Source organism: Panicum virgatum, chromosome 9N (assembly GCF_016808335.1).
Source record: "Panicum virgatum strain AP13 chromosome 9N, P.virgatum_v5, whole genome shotgun sequence".
NCBI lineage: Eukaryota > Viridiplantae > Streptophyta > Magnoliopsida > Poales > Poaceae > Panicum > Panicum virgatum.
Genome location: NC_053153.1, coordinates 62,241,504 through 62,265,790, shown reverse-complemented (window position 1 = coordinate 62,265,790; position 24,287 = coordinate 62,241,504). Strand labels below are relative to the sequence as shown.

Genomic DNA, 24,287 nt, shown 5'->3' with positions numbered 1-24,287 from the left:
GAGTCCTCTATGATACCCTTTGCACAGCTCTGCATTAGCTTTGGCACCACAAGCTCTGCTTTCCTATTTGAAGCAACTGATGCTCGGATGCGAGATATACTTGAGCTTCTGTAAAGAAAATTTTAATTTTCTTAAGCTGCACATAAGCATGGGTTTACTATCAATTGAATATATTTTAAATTTGTGAAGGGCTAACATCAATGACCGAAAAGAAGACAAATAGTAAGATACATTGTGACTGGTTTAATAAATAGATAAACTGTCAACAAAGAAGAGAACAAATATTTATATATACAATTGACGAACAAGTGAACAACAAACATAGCATCTATCCGTACCCTCTTGGCAGAATACCTATGTAAACCATACCACATTTACCCAATTGCATTAAGAACAAACTCACTGTAAAAATGCATATCCACTAACTGAGAATTGAAGAGTTATAAGTCACCTCTGCAGAAATCTCCTCAGCAGTGAGGTGCTTGCCAATGGTGGGCAGTCGAGCTTGACGAGAGAAACAACCATTCATTCAGAATCATTTGCTCACAATCGTGTGAAGCAGAGCAACTTAAAATGTCTGTCATCGATTGAAGTGGATGTCTGAGAGTGCCGGGGCCGCGACCTCGCTCGTCTGCACATATTACACGTCGGCGCCAGCGGGCGTACGCTCTTTACTGATATTTTAAAAGCTATCAACATATTCATAGAGCCATATCCATTTCTTATAGTTCCAGATTCATATCAATATATCTTCTAATAATGCTTGACCTCCAGAATTGCTCCCACATTGAAATCATTTTTCATAGAGCTTTGACAAATAAAACTCGGTGCAATACTGAAGTTAATCCCTTATAGATCTTTTTGACATCCAAAATTTGTTGCAGTAGTAAAAATAATATCTTTTGGATGAAATCTATAACTTCCAAAACTTGGTGAAGCATTCAAATCAAGATCTCTCCAACCATTTTGACGTATTGAGTCTCCTTTTGAGACTCTGCTTATTGGGAGCTTGTTTTTTGAAAAACTGCACAGTGATACTATCCTCATTTGCTCTTGTTAATCGTTAATCTGTAAGGCAGTCAAGAACAAATTTTTTAATGAAAATGTCTATAAACTGACTTGGTTTTCCTGTAACTTCTGAATAATGTTAATCTAATGGTCATATAAATGGACAGCACGTATACAAAAATAACATCGTGATCCTATCTGCATTAACAACCATGAGTAATTGTATCATCCTAGTTTTAGGAATATCGCATTAAACAAAATGACAGGGGCAACAACCATGAGTTAGACATAACTTGCTTTTAAACATGCATTGTGATGTGTGACATATATCTTTTTACTATATAATTAAAAGAGAAAAATAAGGAAATTTGTGCATATAAACATGCAGCACGCTTCAACTAAAATAGATCAAGCAAGCATTCCGAAAGTTTCAGCAAGGCATTGCTTTATATATATATATATATATATATATATATATATATATATATATACATATATATATATATATATATACACACACACACACACACACACAAAATTCAAGCAATATATATACAAACCAGAGAGTGAGTTATTTACCTCTCATGACTGATGTCATGGACTGCATATGCATGCCCAAATGATCCAAAGAACCTGAGCCCCGCACTTCAATAAATCCACCGAAAATATTTACTTTATGAAACCCATTTCATGTGGTGCTGTCCGCGGCCTTCTCTTCTTTGAACACCGCTGCCATCTTCTCCTTTGTCGCCACCACTGTTGATGTGGACCTAAACAACATAATATCATATCAAAGTTACAAGAAAATAATCAAAGAACCACCAGCATAACATGAATAATATATAAAGTTTTGTTTTTACATGTTAATTTGGAAATTTATCTAGCAAGTTACTCCAATATGTCGGCTTTCATCAAGGATATATAAAGAGCATTTATCCTTCAACTCTATTTCTAAAGAACAACTGTGATTAAACATTACGATTGGGACATCAAGTCACTGATAGAATAAAAAATAGTCTAGAAGCATAGGCATTCATGTAAATGTAATACTCAGCAGCTGCATTCTCAAAAAAAAAAATAGTTCTGCTTTCAAACTGTGCAACTTTGGTTCATACATCCAACTAAATCAAAACATAATCAGAACCTGAATATGTTTAGAATAGTAAGATTATCAGAAACCTGAACTTGTTTGGAATAGTAAGATTATCAGTCCAAACTTGTTTGAGCACTGCCAGAAAAATAAGGTAGTGACCTTGAGATCTCGATGGAAAACAAAGTCTGAATGCAATATTTCACAAGTTTCTGTGGGTTATTCACAATAGTTAGCACAGTTCTAGCAAATTCTTTGCTCTACGAAGCAAGCGGATAAAGGAAAATTGCTGACCCTTTGGTGACCAGACTTGAGGCATCCCTGTATCTGCCTTGTAAGGTGTATTTTCTTCAACACATACCTGCAGTTGCAAAGCAAGCAGCTGTCAAATAGAAGAAGAAAAATCAGAGAGGAACATACTGGATACCTAAAAACTTATATCTCAGCCACACAAACATACAAAATCGAGCCCCTTCTAACTCAATTGAATAATTATAGACCACGAACCAGACAAAGAAAACTCCAAAACTATGAAACAAGAAGAAATTCTCCACGAGCAAGCTCCCTAAAATAGAAATGGCATCACAGAATTAGGATCAGGATAAGAACGGAAATAAAAATAGAGCAAACGAAAGATTCCGGGAACCTTTCCAGAGGCGATGACGACCGGTTCTCCAAGACCTCGCGGTTCTGGATCGACAGACCAGTGTTGCAATCAAGGGATCTGTGGCGGGGACGGAGGCCGCACCAAGCTTTGCGTTGGCACTGTTTACGGGCGGGTTGGCCGCAGGAGTCGCTCGGCGGGCGGCGCATCGCAGGATCTGGCATGGGTTCCTTGTGTTCGTTGGGAAGGGGCCCAGCCTCCAGGAACGCAAGGCCCATGCGCTTGGTTGCCGTCCGCACATGGGGGAGGAGGAGGGTCCCAGATTAGGGTTTTGATGGAGAAGAGGCGGCGGTAGGGGCAGAGGTAGTGGGGAGGCAGGCGAGTCGCATACGTGGCACCGGGGACGGAGTGCCGGCGCGAACCCCGGTGACGACTGGGGCCGGATCGGCATCGAGGACGGAGTGGCAGCGTTGACGGCGCGGATCGGCGCCACCGGGTGCGGCGCAGTGGCGGCGAGGACGACGCGGATCGGCCGTCCCTGGCCGCCGGTCCTCCACCGCCGCCTGGATCCGCGGACCCCGCGCAGCCCGGAGCAGGGGAGGGGCGGGGCGGAGCAGAGGAGGGGCCTCGCCATGGGCCGCCGCGCGCCGTGTCACCGTCTTGCCATGGCCGCCGGCGTGTCCTCCCCCCCGCCCCACCATGGCCGCCGCCGCGTGCCCCCGCCCCGCCGTGGCGCCTCACCGGGCCTGCTCCCCCGCCGCCGCCCTGGCCCCCAGCGTGTGGACGCCATGGCCGCATGCACGGACGGATCGGCGCTCCGGGATGGATGGGGTTTGCGGAGGGCAAGGGATTGAGAGTAGGCGTCCGGCGGGGAAGGAGGATGGAGGCGTGATTGACGGGGTGGGTGCGCGGGGGACCGAGCAGGGGGGAGGAGGGGTGTGCGGTGGGGGAGCAGGAGCGAGGAGGGCCGGCGCAGCGAGGCAGGGTCGCAGGGAGGAGAGGAAGGAAGGGGATCAACGCCGCGGTGGGATGGGAGGGATCAACAAGAACTCGACGCTGCAATCACGGAAGGCAGCGCGCGGACCAATAGGATGGCTGGTACGCAGGGGTGGGTAGAGAGCCCTGCGGTGAAAAAAAATCGACGGAGGGGGGTCGCGGGATCGCGAACAACGGGATAGGGTGTCGTTTTCGGCCTGCCAGGTCCCTGTCAAACTTTTTCAGCTTACATGTGGGCCTCAAAGGAGGGTTTGTGAGGTGGGTATGTGTACTAAATATGATGAGGAATGTTTCAATTGTCATGAATAAAATTTTTTATAGTATAGACTATAGATAGATTATTGCTTTGGGTTAATTAGTCAGAGAGGGCGATGGGCTCGTTTTCGACGATGGATCGTGGAGCTGGTCTTCCTGTGGGCCCGCCCACCACGACTACTCTACTCCTACATGCATTGTTGCTACGTGCACGCGCGTCGCGCACGCAGGCGCCCGCGTCTGGATGCGCATGCCATGCTGGCAGCTGGCGTATTGCCGTGGCACACTGGCGGCCTGCGTGTCACAGACATCTGTGCCTGTGCCTTGACTTTGTGGCTCGGGTTTCAGACTTCGTTCGGACCATGGAAGTCCCCGTGTTCAGAACTTCAGATATTGGGGTTCACATCTACCGGTAACCATCACGGTGATTGCGAAGGTAAGCATCATATTTTGGTCCGTGTTCCCCTTGAACAATAATTTCTGACATCGATATGAAAAATCAATTTCTGGCATCTATTTTTTTATAAAAAAATCAGATGTACTAGTTCAACAAAGGTTGAAACCAAACTTTGCTGACTTTTTTTTTAAACTTCGTTTAGTGATCATTTCTTTAGCACGGCTTTCCCTTTTGGAAGCACACAAAAAATTGTGAACGTACGTTTGCAAATTCCTTCTCTTTCTTTTTTTTTTCCTTTTTCCCTAGCTCCTTTTCTTTCAATTTTGCAGGGATATAATATTGCTAACATCATATTTTTCTATCTTTCCTTGTTCAGCCATATATGCAAACACACGGTGTCGTGTGGATTCCACATAGATGTGTTGGCGACAAGCAGATTCTGCGTTTTGACCCGAGCATGTTCAAACTTGACGCTCCATCGTTGCCTCATATGCGCGTGTTGGGAATTTGTCTTTTGCCTCTCGACGTGTGCTAGCTTTTCTTGAGCTTGCTCGCATTTTCCATGTAGAAATTACTATTTTACTACTACTACATCACCGCCGGATTGTATGATTTCTATGTGAACGCCAAATCAGAGATTAGTTTGTTAACACAAGTTGTCTAGTGACTCAGTTGACTTGGGGCCAAAAACTAAATTGATCGATAGTGATGTTGACAGCAACGCTAAATGGTTTCCAATGTTCAATTTTATACATAAAGACATGTGCCGACAATGCCCTATGTTTTTGTTTATGTTCGTGATCTGGGCATATTTAGACAAAAAAAACAATCAGGGAAATAAATCTAACAGACCTAGGTTTTCCTTTGGTTTATATGTCCCATAGCTAGTCCAACTAAAATTTTGGCAGCCTGAAATTTGCAAACGTGATCACGTTTGGTTTGGAGCCATGCTAATCAGTTCATACACCGGGGAGATATTGTGTGGACTGCAACTATGATTAAGTTTTGCAAAATGGAGAACATACAATACTGCATCAATTTAATCTTTTTAGGGCAATACAACAATTTAAACTGGTCATAAAATTGAATATGAGAAATTTTACAATGATTGAAAAAAATAGGAGCCGTCTATCTGATAAAATCCTACGGTGGTGAAGGTAGCAAGTACCTAGAAGTACCTAGGATAAAATGTCTGATACTTCCAAAATGTGAGACAAAGTACCAAAAAGTGGGATCGAATACTAATTTAATTTATTTTTATAAATACTTTTCATAGATGAACGGCTAGAAAAAAATTTAAGGTAAAAGTATTTGAAAGTACCCATGAGTACTTTACAATCATTGGAAAAACCATATATGATTTTTGCAACCCGTGAATTTTGATATGAGCTCTTTCAGGTACTTTTAGGTATTTTTATCTTGAATTTTTTTCTAGCCGTTGATATATGGAAAGTATTTATAAAAAATAAATAACATTAGTATTCAGTCTTACTTTTTGGTACTTGGTCCTATATTTTTGAAGTACCAGATACTTTACCATAGTTACTTCTTACCTTCACACTGTAGAATTTTATCAGATGGACTGCTACTATTTTTTTCAATCATTGTAAAGTTTCTCTTTTGATATATAACCGAAAACGTTACGATGAGTGAGAAGCCAATACATCATTGGTGAATGCGGCGGAGTCACGCCAAGGTGCAGACAGCAGATTCAGGCCCTGCAATTCCACCCTCTCTTTAGTGGCGTTGCAAAATTTCTCACTCTCAAAATATTGGCATCATGCATTTAAATGTCAGCCAAATATTTCATGGAACTACTAATTTTGGTCTGGTACGCTATGGCAGGAATCCAAATTTGTGCCAAATTCTGCGGAACTACTAAAATTTGGCTTGGAACGTTAGGGCTGTAGGATAGCTAATCCAAACCTGCCCTAAACCACTTTCAGAACAATGGACACAAACAACTTTCAACGTAATGATACTATCAAGAAATAATGTTGACCTTCCTAAAAAAGACAAATGAGGCTTTATTGCAATCAAGAATATCCATACACGCACTTGCGCAAGTAGGAAGCAAATGCGGTTAGATTCATAGAATGTTAGAAGATTTTATATCAAAAGCTTGACTCTTGCAGACAGGATTTTGCAAGTAGCATGCCTATTTAGGAATGTTTTCGGAATGTAAGCAAAACCTCAGAAGTCCACCTTTCTCCATCTGTCCATCCAAATTGTGGCGATGATCATGATGAGGGCCAGGGGGTCCCGGTTTGGTCATCCGGCTTGCCAGCCCGCTCTTTTTCGTCGCTTTGAGCCTTTGACTCTCACAGCACCACCAAATCCAATGATGCAAGAAAACAAAAGGATAGAGACGCCAACTTGTCATAGAAAAAAAACTGGCAGTAGCAAAAATAATAAAATTGAATGAAGAGCCATAGGAGGAAAAACAAAGGGAAAGAGAGTGGACCTGCCCTCAGTTTGCAAGCAAGCAAAAGTTCGCTCCAAATGCTTCTCTGACCCCAAAAGGAATCATAAACAAAAATAAAAAGGCTGTATGAAATGGACAGGCATAGTAAGGTTTGTTTGTGCACAAACCTAAGTCATTGATTAACCATGAAGATATTGCAAAAATATCGATGGTTGTACATGATCTTGTAAATTTCTAACGAGACATAAAAAGGGAAGTTAGCATAATGCATAAACGAAAAATATGCCTACCCACAAGCACTTTAAATATAAATGAAACATAGGACTAGGACAAACCGAGCATCAAACGTTGGAAACCACCATAGCTACTCACATTCAAAGCTTTTTTTTTCTTCGAAATATCTCTCTATTCACACTCAAATTATTCGTTTGGTTGTCAGTCAATCAGCCAGCCAGCAGTGTTTTTCTTTTACACCAAATTAGCACCAACCACCACCAGCCAGTCAACAATATTTTTTTCTCATAATAAATCAACACCAGCCACAAACCACAATCAAATGAACATAGTGAGCGAAGGAAACTAAAAATCCAATTCGAGGTGGTGGGAAAACTTGCAAATGAAGAAAGGAAAAGCATGGACGCAAAACTCCAATTATGGAAACAAGGAGAGGAAGCAAGCGATGCAAGCGCCAAGACAGTAGAGGCGGCGGCCGAAGGGGACCAGCGTGCCAAGCGAAGCCGACCAAGCAAGCAACACGCGCTGCAGCAACCCCCTCCCCCTAGCTTGGCCGGAGGCTAGTGCCGGAGCAGGAGCAAGCACCTGGACCTGCGCGAGAGAAAGCACAGCTCCCAGTCTCCCCCGTCCGGTCTCCACTCCACTCCGGAGTCCGGACACAACCACAGCACAGCAGTGGCGAACCTAGGATTTTATAGAAGGTATGCCACGATATTTTTTCCACTTGCTATACGGTATAATACCCTTTCAACACTTGTCATCGCAATCGGTAAAAGCCATGCTAATTTGAAAAGCGTGTAAACTATATTATATTAGGTGTGTCTATTTGTTTGTGCACAAGCTTTAGTGAGAGGTAAGCAAGATTCACCATGCCTTTGAAGCTATCATTTTGTCTCACATCATCAATATAATTGTCAAGTTGCAAATCAAGTTTCGCCAAATCATGTTGTTAGGATAGAACTCAGTGTAACGAACATAGCACCATTTATGCCATTTCGAGTGATTTTGGTGATCGTATGATAACACAATCAATGGGACTAATGGTTTTGTTGAGTGAACATTTCTAGATCCTAGGGATGAAGTAAAAAGGCTATACAAAGCAAAACACGAAGAAAGAACTCAAAAAAACACTAAATTGGACGAGTTCTGTAGAAACTAATAGCACCGGAAGAACCGATGCCTAAACACCGGTGCATCCGATGGTTGTCGTAAGAACCGACGCCCTGGCTTTGGTGTAAGACTGAGCGCCTCTAGAGATCAAGTGAAGGAAGAGTGTAGCACCGGTTGAACCGACGCTATCAAGTTAAGCATCGGTGCAATCAATGTACTATGTTCCAGAGACGATGTCAAGCGTGAAACAGCCAGCCCTTCAGCATCGGAAGAACCAACGCCCACCGGCTACAAACGGCTAGTTCGACTTGGAGGCCTATATATATGTGCTCCCCCGGCCATTTGAAGATTGCTGGAGTCCCATGACATCACATCACACATCCAAAAACACCTCCAAACCATCCAAGAGCATAGAGATCAAATCCTTAGTCCTTAGCACAAGCTTTGTGAGTGTTAGTGTTAAGTTAGCTCTTGAGTGAGTGATCAAGCAAGGTTTAGATCCTTGTGCTGTGGTTCTAGAGTGAACCAAAATTATATCTTGGTGCGCCGGCCATCCTTGGAGTTTTGGTGGCTCGGCGGCAAGTCTACGACCCTCCGGCTTGGTGTGGAGTGGCGTCGACAACTTTGTGCGGGAACGGAGACCCCTCCTTCGTGAGCAATCTCTCTTAGTGAAGATCGGGATCAAGGTGACCGTGATTGTGTTTACGGAAGAGACTTGATTGCCGGGAAGCGATACTCTTCGTGAGTGCTTCAACAACATAGATGTAGGGGCGCCTTTGTGGCAATCCGAACCACGGGATAAATCTTCGTGTCGAGAGTCCGCTTCCTCTCATCCCTCCTTTAAGCTTCCGCATTTCATATTGCAATCTTTATGCCTCTACTTTCATAGAGTAGTTTCTTGATAGAATTGGCTATAAATTGCTAAACTCTTTTGAGATGAGAGTTTCACATTAAGGTGAACCGTAGTTGTACATCTAGATAGCTTGTTTTACATTAAGTTTTGTGCAAACTAGTTGGAGCCATAGGTTAAGGTTTTTAGAGTGCCTAATTCACTCCCTCCTCCTCTTAGGCTAGAGCACCCCTCGCTTTCACTCAGCTAGTCTACGTACCTTTTATGCATCAAAAGAAACAAATGAGTTGGAAGGATTGAAGGCAAATATACAAGAAAGCAACTCCATGTCTATCACAACAAATTGATAATCAAGCTCTTAACTAATTTGATCAATTACACTATTATTTACTAGGTGGATCAAAATATTTAGATATGCCATGGCATACATGGCCCACCTATTGGGTACGCCATTGCAGCACAGCAAGGTGGCTCACGCTCACTCCACTCCCCCCCCCCCCTTCCCTCCCTCACACAGCAGCAGCCTTCCAACAATTCCATTCCCAACTCCGCCTTTTCCTCCGTTCGTTCGTTCGTTCCTCCCACCACCACCCTCCCACCCCATTTGAAATCGCACCAAAACCCCCGACCTGGCTCCGCGGCTGCCCCCCACGGCATCCTAGCTTGCACGCGTAGATCCCCCATTCCTCGATCCGGCCTCGCGGGGGCGGCTTCGGTTCCCCGGTCGCCGGCGGCCAGATTCGGGATCCGCCGGGGGGCCGGCCTGGTGCGGAGGCGATAGGCGCCGCCGGTCTCCGACTCCAATCTCGATTCCTGATCGGGTTGTTGGTTGGGAGTTGGGGGTCGTGAGGCGGCGGCGGCGGCGGGTCGTGGCATGCCGCGCCGGGGCATTTCGTCGAGCAGGCGGGGGGCGGCGGCCTAAGATGCGAGGGCGGCTGGCCCGGGGACTGGGGCACCGGGTGGGGGACCGCGTCACGCCGTGCGGCGGCGTCCGCCTGCGCATGCTGCCGGGCGCCCGGGGCCCTCGGCGACGGGCATTGGGGCGCGCTCTCCCGGCGGGGTGCTGAGGCGCCGGCGACCGTGAGCCGCCGGCCATGGGCAACAGCACGTCCCGGGTCGTCGGCTGCTTCGCGCCGGCCGACAAGGCCGGCGTCGACCTCGACTTCCTCGAGCCGCTCCACGAAGGGCTCGGCCACTCCTTCTGCTACGTCCGCCCGGGCGCCGCAGCCGACTCGCCCGCGATCACGCCCTCCAACTCCGAGCGCTACACGCTCGACTCCAGCGTCATGGACTCGGAGACCCGCAGTGGCTCCTTCCGCCACGAGGTCGCCGAGGACCTGGCTGCCACCGCCGCCGCGGTTGCCGGGCTGCAGCGGCCCAGCAGGAGCTTCGGCGAGACCACCTTCCGGACCATATCGGGGGCCTCGGTAAGCGCTAATGCATCCTCAGCCAGGACGGGCAACCTCAGTGTCTCCCTTGCCGGCGAGGTGCAGGAGCCTGCTGCCGCGTTCGAGAGCACCGCCTCCTTCGCCGCTGTGCCCTTGCAGAAGGTGCCACGAGGGTCAGGGCCGCTCAACACCTTCTTGTCGGGGCCGCTGGAGAGAGGATTCGCGTCCGGGCCGCTGGACAAAGGTGCCGGGTTCATGTCGGGGCCATTGGATAAGGGAGCCTTCATGTCAGGCCCTATTGATGGTGGCAACAGAAGCAACTTCTCAGCACCTCTTTCGTATGGTCGGAGAAAAGCTGGTCTAGGACATCTTGTACATAGGATTAGCAGACCCATGAAAACCGCATTGTCAAGGACATTTAGCAGGAACTCCCAAAATCCAGGCTGGGTTCATAAGTTTCTGTTGCATCCCATGGCTCAGCTGCCCTGGGCAAGGGATGCAAAATCCAGATCAGAAGGCTCACAAAACGGGTTGGAAGCTGGGCTGCCGGAACCTGAGTATAATGTGACAAGGAACCTGCAGTGGGCTCATGGAAAGGCAGGGGAAGATAGGGTTCATGTTGTTCTATCCGAAGAGCAAGGTTGGCTTTTCATTGGAATTTATGATGGTTTTAGTGGCCCTGACGCGCCTGATTTTCTGATGAGCAACCTATACAAGGCAATTGATAAAGAACTGGAGGGACTGCTCTGGGTTTATGAAGAAAACTCTGAAAGGAGTGATCACGTATCTGCTCATGAAGAGGGTGAACCACTTGCTGCTTCTGTGGATCCTCCTTATGGTGACGGAAGTCAGTTTCAGTTTGACAGTGAGAAACAAGAGCAATTTGGTAATTTTGAAAAACATAATGCAGCAGCTGAAAAGGATTGTGATGGAAGTGCCTTGCAAGTTCAGCCAAACTGTACCAGCAGTGAGCAGAAAGATTTGGCTACACAGGTTTCGAGTAGTCTTGAGTTGGGCACTGATGAGATAGTAGAGGAAATGGCTGAAGCTGATCTGGCAAATGATCTCCAAAATAGAGAATCTCACAACTTGAACAGAGGCCTTTCAAGTGCAGATTTAAACATTAGCTGTAGCTGTACGGCAGAGAATAGTGCCTATTGTGACAAACATGCCAAATTCTTGAAAGAAAACAGAAAGAGCAAGCGTCTTTTTGAGCTACTTGAGATGGAATTGTTAGAAGATCATAACAGAAGAGTATCTAAGGTGTCACTAGAGGGATGGAAAATGCAGAACTTGCATAATACGCTGGCAGGGACTACAGAAGGAAGCTCCAGAAATGCAGCAGATACCTCCAGGTGTTCATTGGCAGCAACAAGAGAATGTTTTGATGACTCTGAAGATCTTGGAAGTTCAAGACATGCTGATAGTGTACTTGGCATTGATCCCAAAGAGTGTAGTGGGTGTTCAGTTTCTACATCATCATCATTTCACAAACAAACTACAAGAAGAATTTTATTTGGGTCGAAGTTGAGGAAGATGTACAAAAAGCAAAAATTGTTGCAAAAGAAGTTTTTCCCATGGAACTATGATTGGCACAGGGATCAACCTCATGTTGATGAAAGTGTTATCCAACCTTCGGATGTCATTAGGAGATGCAAGTCAGGGCCAGTAGAGCATGATGCTGTATTGAGGGCAATGTCGCGGGCACTTGAAACAACGGAGGAAGCATACATGGAAATAGTGGAAAAGGAGCTCGATAGACATCCGGAGCTTGCATTGATGGGTTCATGTGTCCTTGTAATGTTGATGAAGGACCAGGATGTATATGTCATGAATCTCGGGGATAGCCGAGTTATCTTGGCACAGGACAATGATCAGTACAACAGCTCAAGTTTCTTAAAAGGAGATTTACGACATCGAAACAGGTCAAGGGAGTCACTGGTCCGTGTTGAACTTGATAGGATATCAGAAGAGTCCCCGATGCATAATCCTAACAGCCACCTAAGCAGCAATACAAAAGCTAAGGAACTCTCAATATGTAGGTTAAAAATGAGAGCAGTGCAATTGTCAAGTGATCATAGCACAAGTATTGAGGAGGTAATGATTCTGTTAAACAAATCTGTTGTTATTTTCTCTCTTCATTGGCATCTGCTGTCCTATGCATATTTGGTCTTTGAGTTCTTCATCTATCCAGATTTTAGCAGTTCCTTTTATCATCTTTATGTATTTCCTTAAGGATGTGGCAAGATGATATAATAGAAACTTCTAGTCACGCAGTGTACCTTAGCTTATACATTCTGTATAACAGTGATGCTACAATATGTAGTCTCCTGATGAGATGACTTTATGGCAGGGCATTTGATAGCCTACACCTCTTCACAAATCCAAAGATTTAACTTGATACTGCAAAATCATGCTATTTTTTGTTTTAAAGGTATTGCGAACTAGTTCTGTTCAGTTAAAAATTAGCAGTTGGGAAAGTTATTTAGAAAATAAACACGATGATGCTCTTAAATATTCTTCTGTGGTTTCTAGGTACTATTCTTTCAGTTGGTTAACAAGACCCAAACTCACTTTCTACCTTGATCAGTTTCACTAACTTGTTTGGCCTATCATTGTCATATGTTAAAATGGATTGACTCTAGCTGGCTTCTTGCTCAAAACTTTTACACACATGCAAATCACTGTAAATCAGCACATGTGCCCTGGACTGCATCCAGATAGAGTCCGACTTTCTGAGTTATGCATAGTTGTTGAGTCCTTCGAGCTAGCATAAGCTGATTGATCGAGCTTACTCACTAATTTAGCTATGCTGATATTGCCAAATAGGTTCCTTGAACAAAAATGTAATGTGACTGAAAATATTTCCAGTCCAATATACTAAATTTCAATCTGATAGATCTAAAATAAATCATGGAACATCAGTGTACCTTTCTAGTTACGGTTGTCCACTGCATCCTTCAGAAGAGGTCTACAGACCACAAACTAGTTTATTTCTATGTAAGCTTGTAGACCACAAGAGGGCAAGTGTTAACTATTATTCAGTGCCTTCTCTTTATTAAATTCGGGGCAAATGATTTGTAAATTTTCACTGCACTTATCCAAAAGGTAATCTTTTGCATACCTTTCACAATTCATTTTTGGACTGGATGTTGCAGCAGAGAAATGAGCCTTAAGTACTAGTTTTCTTTTTCTTTAGCTGCCAGGGACCACATTATTATTATTTTAGCATCTAGCGAACTTGTTGACTAGTTTCATGTGCGACCTGATATGGTCTGATCACAAGATTTATAGGTGCATTTTGCCATTTTGATGTACTTGAATCCTGTATTTTACATCTGCAGATTACAACCTGAAAGTACTGCAGATGTAAAATACAGGGTTTCGGGTGTCCTATTGGTGCTGTTGATTACAACCTGACATAAATGAAATCAAGCATCTTTGATCTTTCATGTGCTAGAAATGCCTTTAAATGAAGTCAGCTTTGTTTTTGTAGCTAGGTAGTGGAAGAAGATATAAGACTATTTTGTTTCAATATTTTCTTCATTCTTTCTAAGAACAAATCCTTCAGCAGTTCATCCAGTCGCATTTAACATTTCTTGCTATTTTGCTAACATTCTACCTTGAACTTTATTACACTAGTTACTACTGATTAGCATTTATGTCATCAGTCTCATTTTATTTTGTGATGATGCTTTTCAGGAAGTCTTGCAGATTAAAGCAGAACATCCTGCTGATCCTCAAGCTGTCTTTAATGATAGGGTGAAGGGACAGTTGAAGGTTACTAGAGCATTTGGTGCTGGCTTTCTAAAGAAGGTAACTTTATATAACCTTGTGTGCCTATGATTGATAGTTTGTACAATCTCAGTACCTCACTATGTCAAACAATCATGTCAATAGCCTTTCACCTTTTCTTATAAGGTGTGATGTGCCTCATGCCAGAACCACATCCATGAATTGTTTGTGTGCTTGTTGTGATAAACGATGGGAAATGGGTATGTATTTGTTTGTGGTTTGATATAATAAAAACAATAGATGGCTCAACTTCCTTGGTTACTGTACTAGAACCACAAGGAAAAGAGTGGGCTAAGGTGCTATAGTCATCGATGCATATGATATCCATTAATTGTCATAATGCAATATCCTCTATTTTGTATTTCGTTATTATGCATTGAAACTGCTACATGCTGGTTCATATGACGTTAGCACATGTGCTCCTCACCTAGGTTTCAAGTTGGTGGTTAAGCATTTAGCCTTCCCTTATTGCCTTGATAACCAACCATGTAAAGGGCAGAAAAGGCCAGGTCAGCCGGTCAAATAACTAAAGATGAACACATTTTTTATATAATGGTCGTGGTGTTTCTTTCTTTGTTTTAATATAAACTCCAAATGGAAATCTTATTGATATAGCATAATCTCAATACTTTCTGGTGGCAAACTATGTTTTGTCTGTTGCAACAGAATGTTTTATTGTTTTAATTTCTTTTCGTATTGCAGCCAGAATTTAACGAGGCACTACTTCAAATGTTCCGCATTGACTATGTTGGGACTTCACCATATATCAGCTGCAACCCTGCTGTACTTCACCATCGTCTCTGCACAAATGATCGGTTTCTTGTACTGTCCTCAGATGGATTATATCAATATTTCAGCAATGATGAGGTAGTGTCGCATGTTTCCTGGTTCATGGAAAATGTACCAGAGGGAGACCCTGCGCAATACCTTGTAGCTGAACTTCTATGTCGGGCAGCCAAAAAGAATGGTCAGTTCTTCCTTCATACATTTTAACCTGGACCAATTTGATTCAGATGACATTATTAGGGTTCTATGGTTCTAGTATAATGAACTGTGCTGATTAATAATGCACTCTATTTCTATCTAGCTGTCAGATATTATATATTTTAACAGTTTACTTTCATCTTGATGTTAGAATGAGTAAAGTTTTCCTGCAGCATTGCTTATAGCATAACTATTCATCATGTGGGCTGCATATGCTTTGTGAATATCTTGTTGATTTTTCTGAATATAATCATGGGAAACTGTTTGGCACTCAGACAGTATCCTGATTTTTTCTCACATAGTAGAGTCTATAAATAGTAAATATCATATGTTGCACCAGGAGCCTGTGTCAATGTTAATGGCATTAGAGGTTTTACAAAATGTTTCTGGGTGGTGAATTTTGGATGCAGCTGCCTTAGTTATTTCCAAGTTTGGTCACCTTTTTCCTTTGAATGCAGGATATCTATATGTCTAGGACTTGACATGTGTAAAATTATGGAAGTACTTTCAAAACTTGAACTATTGATTGCAAAAAAAAATTTGTTTATTGGAGAACTTCCTCTGGCAACTAAGCCTTTCTTTTTTTGGGGGTGTTGAATAACACGTGCAGGGATGGATTTTCACGAGTTATTGGATATCCCCCAGGGTGATCGCCGGAAATACCATGATGATGTTTCTGTTATGGTAATCTCACTCGAAGGACGAATATGGCGATCTTCAGGATGAGTGTTGAAACATGACCTGGTCTGTTCCTTGCAGCCTCACTTAGCGTAGTAAATTATCAGTCAGGGAAGGCACCAATGTGTTGCTGTCTTTATTTTTCAACTATGTTCAAATTTTCATCTGGCAATCCATGTGCCTTTTCTGTCTTCAACATTTCGGATTCGCGGTGCATGCTTGGCCAGTCCGAATTGATGTATACAGGTTTTCTCTTTTGTTATTAGGAAAAAAGGTTCTTTTGGGGGCAGATTCCATCTCCAGTGTCCTTCTAAAGTTTGTTTTTGTGTTGTGGGGTGTTTACTGCCTTTTGTTTCCCTTTTCTTTTGCCCTTTGCTAAGAAGTGCCGTTCCTTTGTTAAGATGGGGGGTGTCCAGGGGGTTGCAAATTGATATGAAGCATATATGCACGACATCTGAAACTGTAGGCTTTACAAAGCAGTTGGTTTTGTAATAGATTATTTTGGCGTGTAGGAGCTGGAGGTTGTATCAAAGAGCAGAGTGCGGGTCCCTTGCGCGGCATCTGTTGTCTTACTTTGCCTATTTGATCTGTAACCATGCTTGTTTGTGCTTGCCAATGTTAGATCCTTTTCGGTGCTGAGTGAAGCATAGAAAATGGGCACTATGAGCAGTTGACGGACTTGTTGGCAGTTAGTCGCCTCAGCACTCAAGGTTGTTCAGCTGATCATACCCTGATCACCTTGCCTTTTATGTTTAGATTCTTATCCTCCGTTTTGAGGAGCTGCTGGTGGGTGGCGTTAGTGACACCGTAGTGGTTATTACAATCAGAAGTTTGAACAGGAACGAAAGGTATCTGAGGAATCTGGTGGTCATACCCATTTTATGGGGACGGGAGGGGCATCAGGTATCAACCTCAACTGTGAGATAGGGAATATATGGTGCGGCCGAACTTTCTCCGGCCATTTTTCTCAGGAGCATTTCGCTGCCGGATTCTCCATGGAAATATGCTTCAGATATGCTGCAGGTTCACATTCCAGTCATGAGCACATAGAATCACTCAGTCACTGGAGTGCCGCTAGTTGGGACGGGTTGGCTCATCAGTTTGTTCATCACGCCCCTATATTCAGCAGCACAAAAAAGAGCGAAACCATGAGAACCAGTAAGTCCAGCAGAATTCTGTTGTGAACTGATACATGCGATGGTCATACTTCCAGTTTTATACGACGCCTCACGCAAGGGTGATCGATTCCGAAACCAAATAGAAATAGGGTAGCAGCTGGCGGTACCTGGACTGAAAATGAAATCAGCATTGGCTGAGTTCAGAGTTCAGCATTGGTCGCTTGTCTTGGTGCTTTTTGTTAATGGACTCGGAGATTCGTTGTTGACAATTGCCGGTCGATTAATCTACTCTATTGGTTGGGCAACTTGTTTACGGAACTAAAATCGTCCGTCAATTATCACCATTTATGCAAAAAAAGTCTATCACATTAGTTGTTTAGATACTAATTAGAATTATTAAATATACAAAAATTACAAAACCAATTGCATAAATGGAGGGTAATTCACGTGACAAATCTATTAAACCTAATTAATCCAACATTAGTATATGTTTATTGTAGCACAACATGGTCAAATCATGGACTAATTAGATTTAGTGGATTCGTCTCACGAATTAGTCTCCATCCATGCAATTAGTTTTATAATTAGTCTATATTTAATACTTATAATTAGTATCCAAACATCCAATGTGATAGTGACTGAAAGTTTAGTCGGGTCATCCAAACATTCCCAGATGGACGGATATTTCCCAAGTTGAATAGATGAACTCAGCGTGGACCGCTAAATGAATCCTTTTGATTTCTTTCGAATGCGACAAGACAAAAATGTTAAACAAACGAGTTATTGTCAGGTAAATAAAGCTTAATCCGTATGTTTGTATCCTGGCATTATACAATCATACACAGATTCACATTGCCATTTGATCTTTGAGGATGAACGACGGAACTATCAAAATTGAAAATGCACGAGGAGTGGCATTGCAACCTCCAGTCCGTAGCCTGCGATCACCATCAGAGGATGACGCAGTCGTTGCCCGGGGGGCGCTCCTCGTAGCACACGACGGCGCCGGGGAAGGGAGCCACCGGGACCGGTGGGCAGCAGGCGCTGCAGCCCGGGCAGCACGGCGGCGGCTTCTTGGGGTCGTCGTCGGCGGGCTTCTTGGCGGCGGCCTCGTCGGGCTTCTTCTCCTCCGCCTTCTCCGGGCCGACGCTGAGGACGCGCGCCTCGAAGCCGGCCTTGCGCAGCGCCTTGGCCACGCGCACCACGTCCACCGCGCCCACCACCGTCAGCGTCCCCTTCTCGCCGTCCACCGCCATCGACTTCACCCCTGCCGCCGCCCACACCATCAGATTAATTACACACGAGTACACGGCGCAACCAACGGAGCGCTGGTCGCGTCGCGCATTGTGCGCAGACGATACGTTTAGCATGGCGCGCACATACCGCAGAACTTGGCGACGGTGCTCATGGCGCGGGTGGCCTTGCACTCGTCGCCGGCGATGTCCACCTTGAGCACGATCTTCTGCGATCAGAGGGGCCGCATGGATCATTCTTGTTTCATCTGACGCAGTAATAATGGTAGGGAGCACCGATCGAAGAGTAGCTGATCAATACAAACCTTGGAGTCATCGGGCATGGCGCGACCGAGCAAGGAGCGAGGAGTCGATCGATCACCGGATCACGTCCCCGGGGCGCCAACGACGGGGCGAGGAAGAAGAGAAAGACGGGGACTCGTTAGTTCTTGTTCGATAAGTTGGGCTCCGCAATGGCGCGTGATGACAGCTGGGTGTTATAGAACAGTTAATTAGGAGCTAGTCAGACATGGCGGCACGATATCTTTGCAGAATGATTTCCCTCCGATATGATTGCGCAAATGTCAACGACGAAACTAACTCCACAGGATCCGTAGGTGCATTCTGCAGAAGTGCAGATTGACTGGATGACTAGGAGAAATCACAGATGATTAATGCTGCCGTCCTTATAAAAAAGAACAACGCTGCCGTTGGGACATTCTGATGGCATTCTGGTTGTTCCTTCGCAGCTCGTTTGAACATGTGAGTTTCAGGGTCAGCAGCAATTCTGTTCTCATGTAGCAGTAGATAAATACTCCTGAGCTAACTAATGTTTGGAGCAATAATATGTCTCTGTTAATTTTGGAATAGCATTTTATGCTTTGCTGGCCTTTTGCTTAAAATAAAAGTATAGACAGAGAGTGCTTACAAAACGAAATTGCTGGTAATAACCATAGGAGCCTCCCTTCTTTCTGCAATCCTAGCCGTCCGTATCAATCTAGACAGTCCAGATTCACCAAAATATTCTCTCGTTTATAAACCCGCAGCAAAATCTCTTGTCCCCCTCTCGTCCACAGTCCACACCGCTCTCCAAATCCCAAAACCCTAACCCACCCCCACCCCCCTCCGCCGCCGCCGCCGCCGCCACTGCCGACGCCATGGGAGGAGGAGGAGGCGGGCGCAAGCCCCGCAACTTCGCGACGTTTCGCCTCTTCCCGCGCGCCGGCGCCGCGGACCCCAACGACCGCGTCTTCGTCCGCGTCGACAACAACGAGTACACCGTCCCTGGCTTCGCCGACGAGGAGCCCTTCGACCGCACCCTGTCCGACCCCACCGCCGATGCCGACCACCTCCACTCCTCCGCCTCCGGCCCTCTCCCGGAGCACGTCCGCCGCGAGATTCTCGAGCTCGGCCTCCCCGACGACGGCTACAACTACCTCTCCCACCTCCGCGAGCTCCGCCCCTCCGCCGCCGCCGCAGCCTCATCCTTCGTCCCCAGCTCCACCGCCCGGCCCGAGCCCCTCCCACTCGACATCAAGGTCGTTCTCTTCCCTCTGAAGCCTCCAGGCCCCTTTCTTCCAGTGGAGTGCCTAATATTAGTTTCCTTGTGCAGGCGTACGATGCAAGCAGGGTGCGGGTTGGTCCCAGCGAGGGTGAATTGGACGAGGGGAGGACGATGTGCAAGGTGGCAGCCAAGACGGCGCCTGTGAGGCGGATTGAGAAGGCCGTCGACCCTGATGTTGCGAGATTGCTCGATGAGAGCGATGTGTCACATGCTGGGTCAGAGGATGAGGGGCTGGAGGAGGATTTTGTCATCATGGCTAATCGTGCTGAGGGACAGGAGTTGGAGGAGGAAGATGAGGACGAAGACGGGAATGGTGTGTTCAGTGATGTGGAAGAGGAGTTCGATTTTGAAGAGGATGTTCCAAAGCCAAGAGTGAGACGATTGCTGGATGAACAATTCGATCTGGTGAAATTACTTAACTTGATCATCTTTTAACATTTGGTCTGTTATACATGGAAAAACGTATTAGAGAGGCTGTGGGAGAGCATGCACAACACATAATAATTAAGTTATCTGATTCCTATTTTTATACAGAACAAAATGGAAGTCCACACACCACACTACTTTATTATGCTATAATGCAGAGTTAGAATTCTTTGTTGTTGCAAGTGCACCCCTGATTTTATGGTACAAATAATTGTTAATTTGATATATCCACATCTACCCCCCCCCCTCCTCCTTCCCTCTCCTTATATTGTATTGGGAGATATCCGCAGGACCTATGTAACTTGTTGTGTACTGTTCATGGGCTTGCTGTCTTTATTCGAGCATTTGGTAGATGCGACTCTCTAGATAGAAAGATTAGGCAGGGTGGAGTTAAGAACCTATCAGTGGTAGAACAGGACCGAGCAAGTCAAACATTAAATGAAACTAATATAAGTTAACATACATGATACTGCATCAGCCATAGCTGTTTATGACATTTATTGTATAATCCATTGTGCAAAGCTTGACTTTTATGTTTCAAATGCTTTGCTAAAAATTTACTTCTCGTGAATGAACTTTCAGCTTGCTTTGGAAGAATACGGAGACAGCGATGATGATGACAAAGGTGCTAAAGATGGGGAATATGAACTGCCAAGTGAGGTTATAGATGAACTTAAATTATTCCACAATCAGAATGTATGTGTTGATGAAGAATACAGAACACCAGCAGATTTTGTTCGTAGAAAACTGGACTCAAGCACAGCAGATGAGGTGGATGAATCTGCACATGTGATTAAAAAATGTGCTGAGTATGCTGAAAAATATTTAAATGAAACTGCAGAAGAAGAGGAGGTTGTACTTGTTTCAGAAAGCAGTGATGAATCGGAAGTTTGGGACTGTGAGACCATTGTTTCCACGTTCTCTAACCTTGATAACCATCCTGGAAAGATTGAAACTCCAGGAATTCCTAAAAAGCGGCTCCCTAGAGTTTTCCCTGGAGAAACTGCTACAACAAATGATATCATCAAGCTTCATGGGAAAGAGAAACTGCCAGTAGAATATCTACCACAGAGGAAAAGAGCTGGTGAAAAGGAGAAGAAAGTAAAGCCCGCAGAAGTTGCTGATAAATTTAAAAAAGGAGCTGAGAAGGAAACAAAGGAGGAGAAGAAGGTAAGAAAGGTAAAAACTAGAAAGAACTAGTTTTGTTTTAGTTTTTTTTTAGTATTGTTACTATATTATGTTGATTAACTCATGAACAATGAAAAGAAGCATGTTAAAATTGTTCAGTTTCTTCTTCACCAGGCTTTAGTTATCCAATCATATATGCCTGCTTTAGTTTTGTTTTGTAGTCAGCTTCACAGATAAGCGTCATGAAGTATTAGTCATGATTTATATGTATTAACCTCTGATAAATATGTTTTAGTGTCAACTGTGCAGAAACAACTACATATCAGTTATTATTCCCTCGGTCACAAGAAAGTGTGTTTTTGGACATTTTGACATGGTCTTGACTACTTTCCTCTATTACATAGTATTTTAGAGCATGAAAATTATTAATATCAGTTGTCTTGGAAATGTCGATAGTTGATGTTTAAAAAGTTTAACTGCAGACATACCAAAATGTCACTTTGACTATTTGTATTGCATCTTGATCTACAATATGGCTTTGTCAAGTGATTTGTAAAACCTACATGACAGTAGAGATGAATTATCTTTTTTCAAAAAAGAAAAAAGCTGCTGAGATTTATTTTCTTTGTAATTCTTACATTCTTGGCCTCTGGCCTTCTTTACCTATAGGCAGCAGTGAAAGAAGAGAAAAGAGAAGCACGGAAAGCAAAGAAAGAGCTCAAAGGCCTGTATAAATATGAAACACAGAAGGCGCAGAAAGTTGCTGCTGTCACAGGACCATCTTCCATACGGCTAATGTAAGTTGTCATTTTGCATTATGTAAACTAAATACCAAGGGGTTGGTTTGTTACCCTAGAATTAACCAAAACCCACTCCAATTCTGATGGTCATGTTATATCTTGATAATGAATTCACAATCATCTTGTGTCCAGATTGATGTGGATTTAGATTTTTTTTATTCAACTAAGTTTTGGAGACGCACGTTAGAGTCGAAAGGGTTCAGACTTAGTAGGACCATGATCGAGTACATGATGTGCGATTTCAGCGCGACTAGGCATGAGGGGGGAGACGTTAGTCTAGATGGACAAGTGGTGGTCCAGAAGGATACTTTTCGGTATTTAGGATCGGTGCTACAAAAGGATGGCGGCATTGATGAAGATGTTAGGCATAGAATTTCAGCTGGCTGGTTGAAATGGCGGCAATCTTCTGGCATCCTTTGTGACAAGAGGGTGCCACAAAAGCTAAAAGGCAAATTCTATAGGACAGCAATTCGTCCGGCGATGCTATACGGTGCTGAATGTTGGCCTACAAAAAGACGACATGTCCAGCAACTGAGTGTAGCAGAGATGCGGATGTTGCGGTGGTTTTGCGGGCACACAAGGAGGGATAGAGTCCGGAACAAAATTATTCGGGATAGGGTCGGAGTGGCACCAATTGAGGAGAAACTTACCCAGCATCGGCTGAGATGGTTTGGACATGTCCAATGAAGGCCTCCTGAGGCGCCGGTGCGTAATGGGGTTCTTGAGCGGGTCGATAATGTAAAGAGGAGTAGAGGTAAACCTAAACTGACGTGGGATGAGTCGGTTAAGAGAGACCTTAAGGATTGGAATATCTCTAAAGAAATAGCTTTGGATAGGAGCGCTTGGAGACTAGCTATCAATGTGCCTGAACCTTGAACTTATTTCTTTCGGGTTTCATCTCTAGCCTACCCCAATTTGCTTGGGAAAAAAGGCTATGTTGTTGTTGTTGTTGTAAGTTTTGGGGCATCTCTAGAGCACAAATAGTTAGCTAGGTGAAATTGTGGAATCACCTGGTACTAATTCAGATCGATATGCGAAATTAACTTGATATACTTATTTATATTTATGGATTCTTAAATGATTAACAGGTGATGGTCGATCTGTGGTGCATTTCCTGATGAAGTTGTTGCTGAAATCCTTAAGATTGCCAGGAGAAAAACAGCAGGCTACAAAGGTTCATTACACCAGGTCATCTTGTGCCATGCTTGTGGTTTTTGTTGACAAGATAACCAGTGCATAATTCGTGCCTTCGATTATCAAGTATGTTGCATTATAGAGAGCGTTGAATCTTCTGGAACACGGTGCTTGTTATGCAAAAGAGAAGCATCATAATACTACTATGAAGTTAATTGAATGAGAAAAATAGTTTTGTGAACTTCTACAACAACAACAACATAGCCTTTTTTCCCAAGCAAGTTGGGGTAGGCTAGAGATGAAATCCGAAAGAAATAAGATCAAGGTTCAGGCACATTGATAGCTAGTCTCCAAGCGCTCCTATTCAAAGCTATCTCTTTAGAGATATTCCAATCCTTAAGTTCTCTCTTAACCGACTCATCCCACGTCAGTTTAGGTCTACCTCTACCCCTTTTTACATTATCGACCCGCTCAAGAACCCCATTACGCACCGGCGTCTCAGGAGGCCTTCGTTGGACATGTCTAAACCTCTACCCCTCTTTTGTGAACTTCTGTTGAGGTTTAAATTTAGAAGAGCCATTGTAGCAATACTATGTTGATAGTTGGATCGTCCTCAATGGCACTACTCCGCGCTGCGGCATCAATATGCCGTTTACAATATGCATTATTAATCACTGAAATTGCAGATGAGTTCACTGTCTTATGTGGAGTGGAGTTGGAGCTACCACAGTTGGAGTTGTTAGCGCCCCGAAGGGAGCTTTTTTCTTCTTCTTGGGAGCCTGCTGATTTAAATCCTACTATTGCATATGAAAAAGCTTGCCTCAAAGCAGTTTCACTTCTGCAGATTTTTATGGTCTCAAAATCAAAAACTATTTTTCTAATGGAGAAATCATTTATAGAGAAATTTCAGAAGATTCTACTACGTACAAATGTTAAAAATAATGAGCTGCAAATCAATAGTAGTCTAACGTTCCTACCCTAGATACTACTCCCTCCGTATCCTTTTATTTGACGTTTCAGACAAGAATCTGTATAGAAAATGAACTATTGTTTGATGTCCTAACGTCAAAT

General features: G+C 44.1%; 4 protein-coding genes across 5 annotated transcripts; 2 read left to right on the top strand and 2 right to left on the bottom strand.

Annotated features, from left to right (window-relative positions):
* Positions 1-1,645: 1,645 nt before the first annotated feature.
* LOC120693394 lies at positions 1,646-3,110 on the bottom strand. Its single transcript, XM_039976820.1, has 3 exons — positions 2,745-3,110; positions 2,393-2,459; positions 1,646-1,778 (listed from the first exon to the last, which is right to left on the bottom strand). Exons 1-3 carry the CDS (start codon positions 2,978-2,980, stop codon positions 1,683-1,685), a joined length of 399 nt encoding a protein of 132 aa, XP_039832754.1. The 5' UTR covers positions 2,981-3,110; the 3' UTR covers positions 1,646-1,682.
* Positions 3,111-9,448: 6,338 nt separating this feature from the next.
* LOC120688623 (protein phosphatase 2C 32-like) lies at positions 9,449-16,110 on the top strand. The gene is made up of 4 exons (XM_039971011.1): positions 9,449-12,454; positions 14,060-14,173; positions 14,855-15,119; positions 15,747-16,110. Exons 1-4 carry the CDS (start codon positions 10,064-10,066, stop codon positions 15,860-15,862), a joined length of 2,886 nt encoding a protein of 961 aa, XP_039826945.1. The 5' UTR covers positions 9,449-10,063; the 3' UTR covers positions 15,863-16,110.
* A 1,566-nt stretch (positions 16,111-17,676) lies between these two features.
* On the bottom strand, positions 17,677-18,508 carry LOC120689227 (heavy metal-associated isoprenylated plant protein 2-like). Its single transcript, XM_039971540.1, has 3 exons — positions 18,491-18,508; positions 18,316-18,400; positions 17,677-18,199 (listed from the first exon to the last, which is right to left on the bottom strand). Exons 1-3 carry the CDS (start codon positions 18,506-18,508, stop codon positions 17,883-17,885), a joined length of 420 nt encoding a protein of 139 aa, XP_039827474.1. The 3' UTR covers positions 17,677-17,882.
* Positions 18,509-19,267: 759 nt separating this feature from the next.
* Positions 19,268-23,452, top strand: LOC120691158 (protein LTV1 homolog). 2 transcript variants are annotated; one of them, XM_039974156.1, is made up of 5 exons: positions 19,270-19,702; positions 19,777-20,133; positions 20,737-21,333; positions 21,952-22,079; positions 23,171-23,452. In XM_039974156.1, the coding sequence occupies exons 1-5, from the start codon at positions 19,322-19,324 to the stop codon at positions 23,172-23,174; spliced, it is 1,467 nt and encodes a 488-aa protein (XP_039830090.1). In that variant the 5' UTR covers positions 19,270-19,321; the 3' UTR covers positions 23,175-23,452. The 2 variants fall into 2 exon arrangements, with proteins under 2 accessions (XP_039830091.1, XP_039830090.1); XM_039974157.1 differs by lacking the exon at positions 23,171-23,452 and having other exon boundaries at positions 19,268-19,702; positions 21,952-22,083.
* Positions 23,453-24,287: the final 835 nt, after the last annotated feature.